Source organism: Takifugu flavidus, chromosome 5 (assembly GCF_003711565.1).
Source record: "Takifugu flavidus isolate HTHZ2018 chromosome 5, ASM371156v2, whole genome shotgun sequence".
Classification (NCBI taxonomy): Eukaryota; Metazoa; Chordata; class Actinopteri; order Tetraodontiformes; family Tetraodontidae; genus Takifugu; species Takifugu flavidus.
Window position 1 is genome coordinate 8,821,545 of NC_079524.1, and position 17,379 is coordinate 8,838,923.

Below are 17,379 nucleotides of genomic sequence, written 5' to 3' on the forward strand. Positions count from 1 at the left end.
GGTCAAGCTCAGGGGAGAAGGAGCCTTCAAGGTAGTGGCCCCTCGGCTTTAGAACGAGCTCAGATTAGACTTGTCTTTCATTGCAAGTGTTCAAGTCTGATTCAAAGACTTGTTTATTCTCATGAGTGTTCAGAGCATATATGAGAGTTTTGGATGTTATTTTAATCTCTGTATTGGTTTTATGTCTTTTATGCTAGTTGTCTGATGTCAGATGGATGCGGGTCCATGCCAAGACGTAGTGCCTCCCTCTGGTTTATTATGGATTCATTTTGTCCTGGGTTTTGCGTCTTTTTAAAGGCAATCCAAATTGCTTATTAGATGTAATCTTTGATACCGCTCAGTTTTTTCCAGGTAAAATGTCTGATTACACAGGTGAGCTTCTTTCAGTTGGGTAATAGATTCTCATTCAATCATTTTGACAGTGAACTTCATCCTTAAATATTTTTTCATTCATAATGGTCAGGGAAAGTTAAATGGTCTGTTGCAGTTTTTCAAATATTGCCTATGATGGTTTGAAACCATTAAAAGCGGTAGAGGATGGATGGATGGTTTGAAACCATAAGTCATCAGAGCATAACAAGAATTTATCAATGTAGCGTGTCTTATTTTACTGTCATTAATGCTCCAAAACCATTAAATTGAAGCTTTCTCACCAAATTGGAAGTTAAAAGTTGGTCCCGCACCATGCAAAGTGGACATATTTACATAATTGGGACATAATTGAGTGTTAGAAACTGGAGAGCCATCACAAGATCCTGACCTTTGTAAGAGTGGCGTCAAAGGGAAGAGTTCTGTAATAGTATTCAAATCAGCAGTAGGACCAAAATACTGTCTATGTAAACACAAATTTCTGCTCGGCAAAGAAAGATTGGGAAGCTGTATTATCTTTTTAATAAACCTGCTTCTTTGTAGTATTGATGAAGCAGTTGTGAATTTCCTGAGATTATCCCTAGAAATGGCAAAAAGATTAGTGTTAATCTCCCTCAACCATCCTTCATCTCTTGGTTTTCAGGGTTTCTTGAATGCAGTGTTTGAACGACTAAAGCAGTTCCTGGAATGCTGTGAGTACTTTTTTGTCTCCTTGGTTTTCATTTTTATGATCCCTGGCTTTTCATTTCAGGATTAAACACATTTACTCAGGTGTTTGAAGATCAAAAGTGTAATTTGCCATATAGCAGAAGTGTACTGTAAAAGGATTTCCTAACAGTCTTTCTTCTTCTTCGGGCCATTCTCATGTTGATATAGTGGAATAATCTCTGTATAGTCAGATGGAACAATAATTTAAGAACACCATTTCAGATTGTTTGCTAAAGTCACATGAATAATCAGTGTCCTACAATTAAAGTAACAATTTCCACTTGTCCCCTCCATATCTTCGCTCATGTTATACTCTTTCCTACAATAGATTGCCATGCCAATCTCACACCATCACACCATTATCTTGTTTTTTTAGGGCTCAATTTTTATTTTGACATATTGCTACCTGACATCGGTCCCACCTTCCCATCATCCAGTGAGATATCTTGGTATGATAGTGGAGTAAAATAGGCAGTAAAAAGACACCTCACTGGCATCCTCCACTGTTTGGTGTCATATATAGACGGGACGTTCTTAAAGCTGCTGGTATATTCCACCTCCATAGACTGCTGCTGGATCTATTTTATGGTCCATTCACACTTATAATCCATGTGACTCCATCCCCCCTCCCAGAACAATCATTTTGGGGTATCAGCTGCTGCTATCGTCTCTAATATTTGCTCATGGCAATACAGATGGGGTCAGGCTCCTGTAGATGTTTGGACCCAGGAGATACAGACATAACTCCAGACTCATTGTTGAGCAGGAAGAAACAGCAGCGCTGCACAGCTTTATAAGTTCAGCCACCGTATATAACCTTGGGCTCTTTATTTCCTGTACAGATGTCTGATTCTTCCTGTTTGGAGATTTTTCTCTTCTGCTGTGGTCAGCTTTGCAAAGTTAAACCCTTCTGTGTCTCCATTCTCATCCTCTTGTTTGTTATCTTCCTTCTGATGAATGACCTTGGTGACTTTGTTTTCTTTTCACAACTGCTCATCCTCTGTCACCAAGGTGCAAACAAGCAAACACTTGCATGGGCACAAAGTCAATATTATCCACCGGTGCTTCAATAGTTTGAGACTCATTTTTGTTGAAAAGAAATGGAGAGTCAGACTACTTACAAATGGACAAAGAAGGTCAGAGACTGCAATCTGCTTATTTCTCAATAAGTTTGACATGAAGGAAGACTATACAGACGCTCCACTCCTGTGCTAATAAAGCACCTCTGATGACTTCTGTCTCAAAAGAATCATCTGGTGGATATTGAGGTCAACCCTCAGTAATGTATCCCAAACCACCATGTTGGCCAAGAAGCTATATTATTTGCCAGGAAAGCAAATTTTGCTAAAGTATTTTTAATCCAATTGCAGCATCTGTGTCAAGAAATGACTTGTGGTTATTTATTCTGTTGGGTCCGTTAGCTTATCAACTGTAGGTGCTGGGAAACCTCACTGTCTAACTGCTGTGATTTACAGGTCGGCAGGTTGGTTCTGACAGCCCGTGCAGGGAAAAGCTTGAGAAGACAATCATACTTTTCACCAAAGTTGTGAGTTCACTCTTCAGTCACAAATGACATTGTGGTAAATGATTGGATCATTGAACTAACGGGTTCTTTTAGAGAAATGTAGGGTGCCCATCACATTTTAATCCTTGGCCTTCTCTTCTTCAACCTCCAATATGTTTAGCTGTTAGATTTCCTGGAGCACCACCCATGTGCATTTATACCACTCATCCATCGTTCTTTGGAGTTTGCCGTCAGCTACGTCTTCACTCCTGCTGGGGAGGGGGTGACTTTTGAACGGTTCATTGTTCAGTGCATGAACCTCATCAAGATGATCGTAAAGAACGACGCCTACAAACCTGCCAAGAACATTGACGGTAGGAAGCGAAAGGAAGGCTTTGGGGGAAATGGCAACAACGGTTAACGATGATGTGGTAACGCTGGGGAGTAAAGGGCATGCCACGGTTGATGATCGAGGAGGAGAGAACGCGTTCACAAGAAAGCTTGCCATATGTTGTTACAGCTCATGTTTAGTTCAGGCATCGTTAGCCATGGAACACATTAGCGCTTTGTTCTGCCTACTCGTGCAATCTGTACACGTTTATCAAAGCCGTTTCTTTTTCTTCATATAGTAGGAATGCATTGCCTCAATCCTTGAGTCTGACAAGGTTCACTTCAGAAACGCCATCTGAGTTAATCCTTAGATCCATCTATATGAAAATGCTGTGTGGCCTTGTTTATTGGAACTGCATGGATGTCCTTTTCCTCAGGAAGGCGTCGGAAGATACTGATTCCAAAACCACCGAATTTTTAAAATCCAGTTTTTACAAAATGTTTCCCAGTTTCAACATAACATGCCATCGCAGAGCTGAAGTTTTAAGATGGAAGACAGAAAACCATTTGCATTTTACCACACAATGGAAAAAAAATTCACTGTCAATCCTGTAAATCTAGAAGCCATAAAGCAAGAATAAACCCAATATGTACGTATCATTTTGGTTCAAGAAACTGCAGTTTTGAATTGACCGATTAATATTTAAACAGCCTTCATCGTGTATTTTATTTAATTTATTTTTCCTCTACCTTTTCCTCTACTAGACAGTAAACCTGAGAGTCTGGAGGCTCACAAGATCAAGACGGCTTTCTTCACTTACTCCACGCTGACAGAAATTGGACGCCGTCTCGTCTCGCACTACTTTCTTCTCACGGAGGAAGAGCTGACGATGTGGGAAGAGGACCCCGAGAGCTTTGGTAGTGGCCCCTCTGCAGAAACACGGAACCTTTTTAGACTTATTTAGACCTGCAGGATGTTCAGAGTGCACAGATGTTGCTGGAAAACAGGATAAACTATGGTTGGTTAGGTTTGCAATTGAATCGCAGTTGAACAAGTGTTACACCAGTGCCAAGTTGGAACTGTTGTACGTAGTAATCTTTCACATTTATAGTCCTGTGATCTAGAATAGATAATCCACCATACACTGATGGTATTGATATGAGGTATTGGTATTCACATACCTGCAAATATGTAATGACATCTTGACTATTGTTTGCTCATTTCCTACAGCTGTTGAAGAAACGGGTGGCGACTCGTGGAAATATAGTCTTCGGGTAAGTGAAGGCATTAAATCATCTGATTATGTTTATTTTAGTGGTAAAAATCAAAATTTCTGAGGGTTACCGGCTGTGTATAGTGTCTGTGCCTGATAGTGGAGCAAACACTTCATTATTTTGAAGAGGGTTAGTGTTTACTCTGTTTACTTTACTCTGTTGTGTTCATGAATTCATTATCGGACAACTAACAGTTGGCGGTGCTCATGCAGGATCTTCTCTGGTGGTGTCGAGTCGTCCCTCACTCCCTCACTTGTTTAGTTTTGTAAGCACATCATAATCTGCCTCCACAACTGTTATTTTCCCTCTTTACCATGTTTTCTTAAACCTCATTTTTGAGGACTCTTTCTAAACGATCACATTTTTCCCAAGGCTAAAATGCCGCATCACTGTCCTCAAGGAAGCCGTCAGTTCGTTCTACATCTGTTCTTGTTTATTGCTCCCTTTGGATTCATTTCATTTCTTGGTCACAACGTAACATTTGAATTTCAGATAAGATCGCTGTCTAAGGCTGAAGGTTGGCAAAAACACAGTTCAATATTATTGCTACATCGAAAGAAAGTTCAGAGGTTCATATTAGAGTTTTCCATCTAAATGCAGGAACACATCTAAATTCAGATGCACTGTATGGCTTTTATGTCCCATTGAATTTTTTTGTGTGTGTCACCCGTCCTTTGGCACCTGTGCATGAGGATGAATGTTAATGCTACACGCTCTAGGTCAGACCCCAGAGCTTATGCTCTGCCATGGTTGTGGTCACACATTGATTATCAGTATTTTTTGCGGCTCTGTTTAGCATTGTCTACATGTTCCGTTATGCTTGTGTGTCCTTCACAGTCACATCTCACTTATCACCCTATACATTATTCTCCCAATTCAATGAAACCTCTGTACTTTTCTCTCATTCAGCCTTGTACAGAAGTTTTGTTCCTGGATATCTTCCACAACTACAGTCAAACTCTGACACCAGTGCTGCTGGATATGGTTCAGAACCTCCAGGGTCAGTGAAATCTTCTTAAAAATATTGTCACAGCAAATATTTTAATATTCTGAGCGATTCTGGAGAAAATAAATGTTGCTATAATCAATATGTGAAGGAAAAACTTTGTTTCCATATTAGATGGAGGCTCTTGTGACCGAGGATGTGACTGCTATGCTAAAGCCCTTCAAATTAGTATTTGGATCAAAACTATTCATAATGGCAATGAGTCACACACTTGCTCCAATGATGGGGAATGAGCATGTGGCCTTTAATCCAATCTTGACAACATAACAAATAGACCCAGAACCACTCCACAAATGTAAAAAAAAAAAAGGTTAGCTATTTGGTGTTTACTAAATTATTTTAAGGAGCATTGTTTTAAGTGGCGGCTTTGCTGCAAAGTTGTGTGCATTACAGCTTCATTAAACAGGCTTCCCCGAGGATCCCGTATCTGGCACTCGCTCCGCTGCGTGCTGGCAGCAGCTTGTCATAAGCTGATTTTGTATGTAATGATATAATCCCCTATTCCCCATCTCTTTAGTTTTTATCCCATATTCTTTTAATCTCATTTAGTAAAGAGTGTCATCTTATGGACATGAACATTAAACAGCAGCTCAGTCAGCACCAACCGTTAACATATTGCTCAAAACAACATGAAGGGAAATCGAATCCTTTGTAAATCTTAAGAAATTTACACTGCATACACATACTTACATTTTAAATGTCCCTTCCCAGTTCTTCTAAAGAAACAGGCCTGAAAATGACACATAACTAGGGATGCGCCGCTCCACTTTTTCTTTTGAAGTGGTGCTTCTTCAAAGGTTTGATTACGTCAAAAGTATTAAACGTTGCGACAGAGCTTCGGCCTCAAATAATGGCTTGCAAACATCGCACGTTGCTATCTTGCTGTGCAGTGTTTTGAGTGTACAATGTTTCCGTAGCCCCAAGGCTGCTCAATGCTAGCCCACTAGCTGCCCAGCTACACACTAGCTGACAAGGATCTCTTGTGAAGTACACTGGTATCGTAACCCGTCTCCGATACTGGATCAGAGCGGCCCCATCACTAATATAACTACCAGGTAACAAATGAAGGGCAGCGTCATCTTGTGTGCTCTGCCACATATGCATGTACTGTACATGCAGCACAGCCACTCTTCCACCGATGGCTCCGAGTAGAACAGCTGGGCCTGTCTACTACGTTACATTCCTCCATTCCAAATGAGGAAGTCTCCAGACCTACATAACAGGTGTTAATGGAGAGGAAATCTTTAGTCTGGTGATATGTTGATGTAGCATTGAGGAGGAGTGACATATCAAAATATTTGAACAAACCAATTAGTGATAGTGAAATTTACCCCCTAGTTACACTATTGACAGTGAATTAAATCATTTTTGAATGGTTTGGGCATTCGTGCAAAGGAGAACGTCTAAATGATGTGTGTCTTTTAGGTCCGACCAATGTGGAAGATCCTGTTCAGCTGCTAATGAAGGACGCAGGTAAAATGCTTCAATCTTTGGCCACGCCAGGAACATGACACTTCATGTGCCTTAAAGAAATGGTCCAGACATATAGATGTGATCAACTAAAACCCTACTTATGAGCTAATGTATGCACAACAAACACTGAGACTAAGTTAGAACCCCTTGAATTGCCTCTTTTGCATTGAATTCTAATAGATTCCCTGGCTTTTACTACTCTAATGCCTGTGAGCATCTTGTTTGTATCCTTGCTTTATAGCTCTTAATGCTGTTTACCCTGTTTTTTTTTGTTTTTTTTTAATATATAAAGATGCCACTCTGCCCGACTTTGTTTTTCTGGGTATTTCCTTAGGTGATTGTGCATGGTACTTTGTTATTACCTGTTCAGCAGGGATTCATGTGACATCAACAGCCTTCAGACCACTGAATGGGCAGGGCGTGATGTGAATCATTCACAAGAATTAATCCTGTCACTTTTAAGTCCTGGCAACAGCAACTGTGCGTGGTTTTGTATCTGTGAGCAAGTAAACGGCTACAGGCAAAACCATCACCTTGGTTAAATGACCAAAGGGCAGCCGTTTGGGTCGATTTACAGTTAAGTGGTGCTCCACTGTGATGGAACACATCCAGAACCATGTAGAAGCGAGTAGTAGTAGAAACCGCAGTAGAAAAGAACCAATATATAATATGGAACTGTTGAATCTTGTTTCCTGATGAGTCTATTGACAGTAAAATAAAACAAAGGTAAGCATATTAATTTTACTCTTGTAAAAGGAATATAAGTTGTCCTTAGCTTGAAACCCATGATTTCATGTGCTAGCAATTCCCAGTGGGATTGTTCAGTTGCACTGAGTTTAGCTAGACACTATTGGACTCTTTGTGAAGCTCTATTTTGGTCACTTTGCGAGAAGCTATGGACACACTCAGGTACCACAAGCTTTTAGAATTAACTGTATAATACTCTGTAATGTCGCATGTCCTCTTTTCCGCATACAACGTATCCAAATATTAGAAGAATAATTATTTAAAATTGAAGAAAGTAGCCCTGCTTGCATTGTGTTGATATTGTCAATTTTTAAGGCTATAAAGAAAATTTCTATCAGATTATGTCTATTTTTAGTGCTAGTTGACCTAATTTTGCTGACAGAATATAAAAACCTCCTCTTCTGACTGATTGTGATTGTATTGTCTACAGTATACAATGCAGTGGGTCTTGCAGCATATGAGCTGTTTGACAACGTGGACTTCGATCAGTGGTTCAAGAATCAGCTTCTTGGAGAACTACAAGTCAGTCACCACAGGTATTGTGTCGATTTGTTAAATTGTCACTCATCTTTGTCTGTTTTGATGAGAAACGTTATGAGGTCATGGCAAATTTAAGGAACGGTTCCCCCAAATGTGAACTTAAAATATTCAGGCTTATATACAGAGCTGCATTTTTGCTCTGTATGGCAATCCCACCTCTATATCTCTATACATTTTGAACAAATCTGCACCGTTGTCCATTTAAATTGATATGCTGGCAACAACACATCACTTTTGAATAAAATAAAAACTAAATGCATGTACCGGTATATAAAATGGATCCACGTAGGACTCAAATAGCCTCAATATCAAAGCTAGTATGTAGACATGGGTGTTGTAGAGGAGTGCTTTTTACTTACTTTGCTTTGGGTTCATTTCAAAGGGCTTTCTGGTGGATTGATATTGGGGAATTTTGTACCCATAACTCTGAATTATAGACTTGTAAGTACTTCTACTGCCTGGCTGTTTTACCTTCTAGTACATACACAGAGGAGAAATGCTGCAAATCTACAACAATCAAATAATCCTTTCTTGCACAACGAACAAATACATGTCCTTTGTTTATTCAGTGGATAATTGCACTGAACTTTATTGTTGGGAGGAAAGGAGTCCATGCTACTTTACTGTAGAACTGGGAACAGAAGGTGGAGCTACTTGTCAATGGTCAAGAACATCAAATATAAGGGGCAATATTTAAATAATTCTCCGTCACACAGCTTTAACCATGTTGACTGGCTCCGTATCCAGTTTTCTTTTAATTTGACAGCCAGCTAAGGGGTTGACAAGGTGAGACTGACCCCTCAGCATCCATCTATATTTATATGGTCACCCAGGCACTGTAATAAATAGTTGCACCTCAACCTGTTACACATTAATGTAGTCGCTGCGTTACTTTAAGATGATTTTCGCATTGGTTCGCTTGGTGTCCTTTAGTTGGAAGAGTAGGGAGTGTAGCGGTCATGGTGCTTTAGATCAATAACTAGATGCTGCTGGATTCCAGCTTGCTTATTAATTCCTTCCTTTATGGACCCTATTAACATTATTGTGATTTAAACCCTCTTTCATTCAGTTTAGAGCAATTATTTGTCAGTTTTCAAAAACTACTGAGGTGACAGAGACCTGTAGTTAATCTCCTTGAGAAAAGATTGGGATGGTGGTGGTGAGTTTGGTAGTAGCAGTGTCCTTGTCAGGCTTAACCATTTTAAGACCTTTTTATTATGCTAGACAGGCTGAGATGAGTAGCTGAGAGACGCACAGCGGGGCGCCTCAGAGAGTTCTGTGGTTCCAGTTTCTGACATGCTGTGTTTAAACTAGCATCTGTGCTTTTACATCCCATTATCACAAACTTTGTTGGTAATAAAATACTACAGTTTCTACCTTTTGCTCACTTCCTAAACTTTGCCAAATAATTTTTTTTTATCTTTTTCCATCTGTCGATAAAAATCAGTATACAGAGGGATGTCATAACTGTTTCTGCAGGTCAAAAGGTAATAAATGTCTACACAGTCATGGTAAAATGTCAGGATTTCGCGACATAAAAAATGAGATCAAGGGAAACCATGTCAGAATTCCTTCATATGTTTGGGTTATGTGATTGATTGATGCACAGCTGAAGCCTTTTTTTAGTAAAGAAAAGATTCTTAAAAGTGTGTCCGGCTCAAAAACAACATTGTGCATCATCCTGAGGAGCCACAGTAAAGTATGGTGGCAGTAGTTGCAGCAGCGTCATCCTTTTGGGCTGTTCCTCACCTGGAACGGCAGCCTCAGTCAGGGTGGTGGGACTCATCAACACTTGTGTCTATCAGTCTTAACCTTCAGGCTTCTATTGGAAAGTGGGGCAGGAAGACAAATTTCAGCTGCACAAAACCCCCCAAAATATTCATCCAACCCAAGAAAAGCGTGCTGCCACCAGGCAAAGGTTAAAGTTTTAGAACGGTCCAGCTGCATCCAGCTGCACATCTGTGGGTTGATCTGAAGAGGCCTTCACAGGAGAGGCCCTCCCAATCTGGTGGATTTTGAGCGCTTTTGCAAAGAAGAGCGGGTAAAAATTGCCAAGTCACGATGCGCTGTGTTAATAGAGAGCCGCAATAAAATTGAGAGGCGCTTCAACAAAGTATTGGTTTAAGTGAGTGCATGCGTTTGCAACCAGGTTATTAAAAGTCTTATTATTTTTCCCCTCTAAAAGAGTTAAAGTCAATTACAGTAAATGAATTGTTGACACTGTGGTTCACATTCAAGGCTGAAAACATTCAGACATTTTAAGAGGAGTCTGTCGATGTTATGACCACTGTCAAAATCTGATCGATATATTTGGTGGTATTGGTGTGGAATAAATAATAACAAGAAGTGTCAGCTTAATGCCATTAGAGTGACAACCACTAGTTAGCTGCAATTTAGTGGTAATAAAATCAGAATTCACTTGTATTTGCATTTAGAAATGATGGTCCTGAAGATAATCCTTTGAAGGTGATTCAGTTAGGTTTAGGTTGTGTTACAGTGGCCAAGACTTTGGTGTCTTCCTTATTTGAAGAGAATCAATCAAGACCATCCATGTCCTCACCTCCCTCCTTGTCTGTACCCTACACCAGTTCATTATGGTTAGGTGACCCTCAGACCCTCAGATCAGGCTTTCCTAGCAACTGCTAAATAAACCATTAGTTCCTGATCTTTCCCCCTTTGGGTCATTCTCCCTTTTCCCCAGATTTAATTTACAGTATATCACACCTCTCTCAGCCTGCGTGCGTTCAAATATCCAATCAGAGTTTTTTCTATCTGATATTGTGGATGTTATTCCAATTGCAGTCTCATTTTCAGTTCATCACTGCAAATTATGTTTGAAACACGGTGGAGGCTCAATGCTTGAGAGAACCGCGGCATTAATTAGGACATCTAATAAAAGGACAGCGATCATATAATTAGATGTCATTTTAACATTTTCTCAGAACTTTGCTTTCACAGAGCATAATGGGTCAGTATAATCACAGAACGACTAAAGCCACAACATCGCAAAGATGCTTAATTTATAGCAGTGTGAAATCTTGTTTTGTATTTATGTGATTTTGTTGTTTTTTCTGGTTTTTTTCATATACCATACGGGTCATTCAATTAATGAAATAAATGTCTCTAGCAAAAGACCTTGACATCCAATCTCTGTCTTCATGAGCCGCAGCCGTGTTCACCTCAACCTGATTATGTGTTTGACTTTTCTATATTGTATTAATTGGCTCTTTGAATGTCTGATGGTCTAATTTTCTCTACCTGCGTCACAATAGGAGGTTCATGCCTAGATTACTTCATACAGTACTTTCAAATGGACCAGAATGCACACTCTATCGTAGTGTGTCTGCACTTCAAGAGCTGAAATTCTTTAATAAACTCTTCAGTCAAAACTCAAAAGTGGTCGTGATGCCGCTGACCCCCCCCCCCCCCACACACACACACAGAAATGCAGTGTGAAGAATCTGCTTCTTTTGTTTTCTTCTGCAGGTACAAGCTGATTCGTAGGCGAGTCATATGGCTAATAGGACAATGGATCTCTGTCAAGTTCAAATCTGACCTTCGACCCGTACTCTACGAGATCATCTTGAGCCTCATGCAGGATCCTGACCTGGTGGTAAGGCATCTTCAGACAGTTTCTTTGTCTCCTACACTGAAGTCCTTCTTTATAATAATATGGCTTCTTATCCACTAGCAATTTACCCCTTTATTTTTGTGTTTCTTAATGTGTTTACTTGATAACCTTTTTTATATTTTTCCCCTAATTTGACTCACATGATGACCAACAATAGCATCAAACATCAGTTTTACCACAACAAACCATGAATGTGACATCAAATTTGTCTTGGCTGTTACACAGATGAATTCTATAAAGCTATCCTGATGTGGAAATAAATCTAATCAAAATTCTATTTCCCATCTCTTTTATTGTGAAAATAAAAATAAAATAAAAAATGTGTTATTAAATTTACATGAGTTACTGTCTGAATGGGTCGTTAACGCAACTGCCGATTTGGCTAAACAAGCACAGCGTGAAATGACAGTTATTATGCTGCCAGCTGTGTTTCAGCAAATTCATGGACCGTAAGATGGTTTTTGTCCTTGAAATCCCAACTTGTATCATATCATAACTTCTTTCCTTATTATATCTGCGAGCACCCACACCTTCATTTTTCACTGTTTGCAGGACCTTTATAGACATAATACACAAACCTAAGCCCAATGCTAACCTCAACCTTAGAACGGTGCCTTGACCCTCAAACAGATCTTTTGAACTAAACTGCCTCTACTTTGCTAGGAGAATGAGGATTTTGGTACATAATATTGAGTAAATGTGAGGAAGCACACACACACACACACGTAGATGCGCAACAACAACTCGACTCAAGCATCACAGTAATGATACAGCTTCAGAAATTGAATTCAGTGGTTTTTGCTTCATTGAATTATACCTTGGTGGCTGCAGTACCTAATAGGATTGGCAGGTGTTCCAGACTTGGTGCTTAAACTGATTGCATAGCCCAGACCTTTGATGTGTAAGGGAACTCTAAACTATAGAATCAAATGCTGCTTTTTCTTCCGTTTTGGATATTTCTCGGTTGATGATGTTCGTTCCATGCATGATGTAAAATTTCAAATCTGGTCATCATCGTTTATAATAAATTATGTAATTTAAATGGTCTAATTTCAGTGGTGCTTTTGGAGTTTTCTCTGATGTCATGTTATAATTATTTTTTTTACGCCCCATTGAAAGTGCGGATCTGCACGATGTATTCCCAACCCTTGGGAGCTTTAGCGTGTGCTGCCTTCTTTCATCATCATTCTATTGGTATTTATCACGAAGCTGAAGCCTCATTCCCTCCTTCCATCTTCGCTGATTTTTCCCCGCAGTCTGTAAATGGAGGCTAAACATTCACGGCGGCAATTTGAACCCCCTCTGACTTCAGGCTACTTACCATCTTAGTGGGAGATGATGGAGTTTTCTTTGAATTTACCATTAACGCCAGTTTTGAATGCCTTATTCTGATAATCATAATGCTGCATATTTTGTGTCTTTGCTTTAGGTGCACTAACTGCAGTATTCAGGCAATCACTGACTCCACTGACTTTAGTCCTGGAATAGCTCTCATCCCAAAGCGCGAGCAAATGCAACTGGCTTTTTTCTTTTCTTTTTTTTATTTAAAGCTCCTACAGATTTTTATGTCAACAGCATTTTTTGATAGTTTAATTCAGCTTAAATTATATAGTTTTTTCTGAGACTCTCGTGAGTTGAAAGCGTTCGTCGGCGATAATTTTTCTCATTTACGAAACATTCAAAATCTTTTGAGTCATGTTAGTGATGGGATGGCTGTAACTACAGGCGCACTTATGTTATGTTAATATGTCTGTTAGTTTGTCTAGAGGTGGCTGAAGGCAGTCGCTTTTTAATGATTTCTTAAAAAAAATAACATCTGTGTTATTTCCCAAATTGGCCATTCACTTTCATGTAATTTTAAGCAATTGAATTTAAAATTCAGTTTCCAGAGGCTGTGTTCATTGAAGATGCTGTGAGATTAAATATTCATGTGAAGCAAATGTTTTGACAAATCTGGCACCGTGCGTGTTTATTATGAGACCTTCAATCTTCCTCAAGCACTAAATCTCCTCCGCATTGCTTAGCATTGAAATTAGTTTTTTTTTTTAAATTATTACTGATAAATGTGTTGGACTTATTAGTCTTATATAAATATTCCAAATTTTTATGATTTTCAAGAATAGCCTTGGGCATTTGTAGCTCATTCTGCATTTGCTAATGACTTCACATTATTTTAAAGTGATTTTGAAGAGAAGATGGCTAAGCTCATTTTGCTTTTGAACTATATTCAACTATATTCACGCCATTGCCGTAATCCTATTTTCAAGTTCCTAGTCTGAAGATTGAAACATCTCTTCAGGTGGATTTTGGAAATTAATTCTAATAGCCTTAAGATGTCTCATGTGACTTAATTTCATGAATTTATTCCCCCACAGGAAATTAACTTCTCAGAGGTCTCATCTTAAATTCCCAACACACCCAAGTTGAATTACAGTTAATTAGCTTTTTTGGTTTGTCTTATTTTGGTGGTAACATGGTGTGTTTTTTAGTGCAGCAGATTTGAGCTGACGACATGGCAGATGATTGCTTATTAACTAAATAAATTAGCCCAGAAACCAAAAAACGTCCAAGCTGTTGAGCTGTGATATCACACCGGCTAGGTCTTGGTTTAATGCGCAGAGAACGGTGAAACATTCTAATGAGGCCGGCTCCACTTTTGAAGTAAATTATAGCATCCAAAGTACAAAGTCTGGAAGAGAACATCACACCTTGTGTTTTAAGAAACTAAGCTGCATAGCCGATGCATTAATTATGGTTTGGAAATAAAATATTGATCATTACACACTTTTTTCCTCTGTAATGTACTTTATGTTATCATCTTTTTTAATAATGAATGAATTTGAAAGGAGAAACGTGGAGAAAACAGTTGCTGATATGGTTTTCCTGTTCAGTTTGTATTCATAGCAATGCTTCATGAAAGAGTTCTTCTTCACCGAGTTACAGGAACACAGATGTCTTTTACATAAAAACTTTCTCTTCGGTCTTGTAACAGAATTTCTTGCTTTTCTAGCATTTGTTTCAGGTTGGAAATCTGCCCACGAGACTTTTCTTGTGTCTTACGTTCTCTGAATGTGTTTAGTACAAAGATGGGCTATAATTGAGTTCCAGCTCCTTCTTTTTCTTCATTTGTTTACCTTTTGTGATCTCCTCTATCTAATCACTCTCTCTGGCAGGTGTTACCCCCTCCATCACATTGACGTCGTTAGAATCGCTACAAGTGGAACAATTGCTTCTTTTTCCTCACAATTTGATAGCTTGAATTTAGCTAACTTACTGCAGGTGCACGCTTGGAGAGAGGATAATAAAACCTTGTTTCGCAGACTGTCATAACAGGAAAAATGTAATTTAAGCTTTTGTTTGAGGGTGAACAGTATTCTTATCTGTGCAGCTGTGGCAGTCAACTTCTCCTTATGGATTTTTCTTCTTCTTTTTGTTTTCAAATTTTAACTCCCGACATGCTCAGTATTTCTCTTTCCGTGGCTTTGAATGGCTAATAGCCCAGATCTGCTCCTCGAAGAGGTAAAATGTGCAGCCTGAATTATGTCATTAACTCTCCCCTTAATCTTTTCTTTTCCCTCCACTATAGGTGCGGATTGAGACGGCAACAACATTGAAGCTGAATATCCTTCTTTGAGTGATTCGGGGTGGCTGCAATAGTTTATTTTTGTAAGAAAAATCCACCACACTATCGCCTTTATGCTGTGTAGCTTTACTGCATCTAAGAGCGCAAACGCTTTGTCAGTCCAAGCTTATGCAAAAAGATGACGATCCATTTATTAAAATGTATTTTTTGCTTAACTCACTGTCACCTGTTGATGACTTTGAGTTCCGGACAGAGCAGTTCCTCCCGGTCAGTATATTTTTATTAATGCCATCTCTCCTGTAAACATATGACAATGGCAGCATGGTTCATCCAATCTCAAGACTTGAACTTCCCCATTCCAGTACCTGGAGTCCATATTCGGGCTGCTCTTCCAGCTGTTGCAGCAGGTAACGGAGTGCGACACAAAAATGCAGGTGCTCCATGTCATCTCCTGCGTCATCGAGAGAGTCAGCATCCAGGTGAGGTTTCACATGCAATACCTGGGGAATGCACAGTAATATCACCTTCCCTACAGCATGCCAATCAAAGCCTTGTGTCGTGCACCACTACCCATTATTACTGACTCATCAGGTGAAATTTAAAAGCTGAAAACATATGCTCTGCCTGGGAGAATTGTTTTCCCTTCAGATTACTTGATGGCACATCAAATTCTTGTAAATAACCAAGCCAAAGGCAGCTCTTGCGCTGATGTCATCCCTCTTATCATCATCTGTCTCTTTTTTAACCCGAGGATACAGTCGCTCTACCACTACAGTGTGGCCGTATGGATTTTTTTAAAACTGGCTTTCAATAAGTCATTCTAATCCACTTAGTCAGACTTGAGGCAGAAAAAATTGACCTTCTCTTCGACCTGCTCCAGGCTCTTTTCCAAACTCTTATGCCCACTTTTTAAATCAAATGATCCCTTTGACTAAATCTGTCACACAAATGGCTTTCGTTCTTGTGATGTGTCACTATGGTTAAGTCTTCACCAGCTTCTGGCCCTAAATAAACTACAAACAGAAAGTTCTATTAGTTTTCTAACCAGTTTTGTTTTGGCAGCAAGAAAACCAGTCAATGAAGTTAGAATTCACTCATGAGACAGATGTGATGAGATTTAGCTCCTATCTGTCACATAAATTACATAGCTGTCATCCTAGTTCTGTTTTAAAAATATGTCCTTGCCCTTAAAGCTTTGTGCCATTTTTTGGTTCCTGGTCTGTGTCAAGAGATCCGAGAACACAAACAGGAAAAAAAAACACTCCCCTTGGTGGTAGAATTGAGGTCAAAAGCATGGACGCAAGATCCATTTCTGCAATCTGATCGGTCATAAGAGAAACGTGACATGTCTGTCTGGAGCTAACCTGTGTGACATTACTCTGATTTTGTGCTATTTGCATAACCGATGCAGCAAATCTCCATCTGTCCAACATCATATGTTGTTTCACATTTGTCATTTTGTTTTCTCTCCGGTTCAGATCCGACCATACGTAGGCTGCCTGGTTCAGTACTTGCCTTTGCTGTGGAAGCAGTCAGAGGAGCATAACATGCTTCGATGTGCAATACTCACTACGCTCATCCATCTGGTGCAGGTATGGAGAGACCCATGTCAGCGATAAAACTGAGACTTTGCAGTGAACGTTTGCAGTGTTTTCCTCTGTTTGGTCTGGAAATGCACTTGTAATTATTATATGTTTTCTTTGCAAGGGGAGCAGTGTGCTCTTATTGTGTTACATTTGTAGAATGTAATTTTTTTTCGCACAATTGGCCAAACAAGCTTGAATTAATGTTAAACGTCGTTTCAAAAACTAGCTCCATTATATCGGTACGTCTGCAGTGGAAATAACCTACACAGCTTGTATCACAAAAGTTGCTTAGTATATTTTCCTTTTGTCGAAGCATATATTTTCAGTTTCTTGCACCAATGTAACATTTAAAGACTCAGTAGGTTGAAGAACTTTTTTTTCTCATTAAAAATGTATTATGCTTACTTCGCTGGGGGGGGTCTGTAATATGACAGGTGGTGCTTTTCATGTGATCTGGCAATACGTGTGGGTCTACTGGCCTAGCCACATGGTTCTATGGCCGGGTTGATCACACGTTTCATTACTTCCCAAATGTCTCAGTGGGACATCCTCTGCCAGACCCAATTTTCTTTGTTTCAAAAGTCTGGCTCTGAAGTGTAGAAAGTCAGGTGCTTTTAAAGTGTGTAT

General features: G+C 39.4%; 1 protein-coding gene across 2 annotated transcripts in view; it reads left to right on the forward strand.

The window, feature by feature from the left end:
- Positions 1-17,379, forward strand: part of ipo11 (importin 11) — a 61,625-nt gene that overhangs the window by 15,021 nt on the left and 29,225 nt on the right. For both annotated transcript variants that reach the window (XM_057031982.1, XM_057031981.1), the window contains 13 exons: positions 1,013-1,061; positions 2,553-2,623; positions 2,763-2,955; positions 3,677-3,829; positions 4,143-4,186; positions 5,096-5,186; positions 6,618-6,665; positions 7,843-7,948; positions 11,439-11,565; positions 15,170-15,203; positions 15,393-15,433; positions 15,529-15,645; positions 16,645-16,758. In XM_057031982.1, coding sequence (XP_056887962.1) covers positions 1,013-1,061; positions 2,553-2,623; positions 2,763-2,955; positions 3,677-3,829; positions 4,143-4,186; positions 5,096-5,186; positions 6,618-6,665; positions 7,843-7,948; positions 11,439-11,565; positions 15,170-15,203; positions 15,393-15,433; positions 15,529-15,645; positions 16,645-16,758 — 1,188 coding nt within the window. The remainder of the gene's footprint in view (positions 1-1,012; positions 1,062-2,552; positions 2,624-2,762; positions 2,956-3,676; positions 3,830-4,142; positions 4,187-5,095; positions 5,187-6,617; positions 6,666-7,842; positions 7,949-11,438; positions 11,566-15,169; positions 15,204-15,392; positions 15,434-15,528; positions 15,646-16,644; positions 16,759-17,379) is intronic.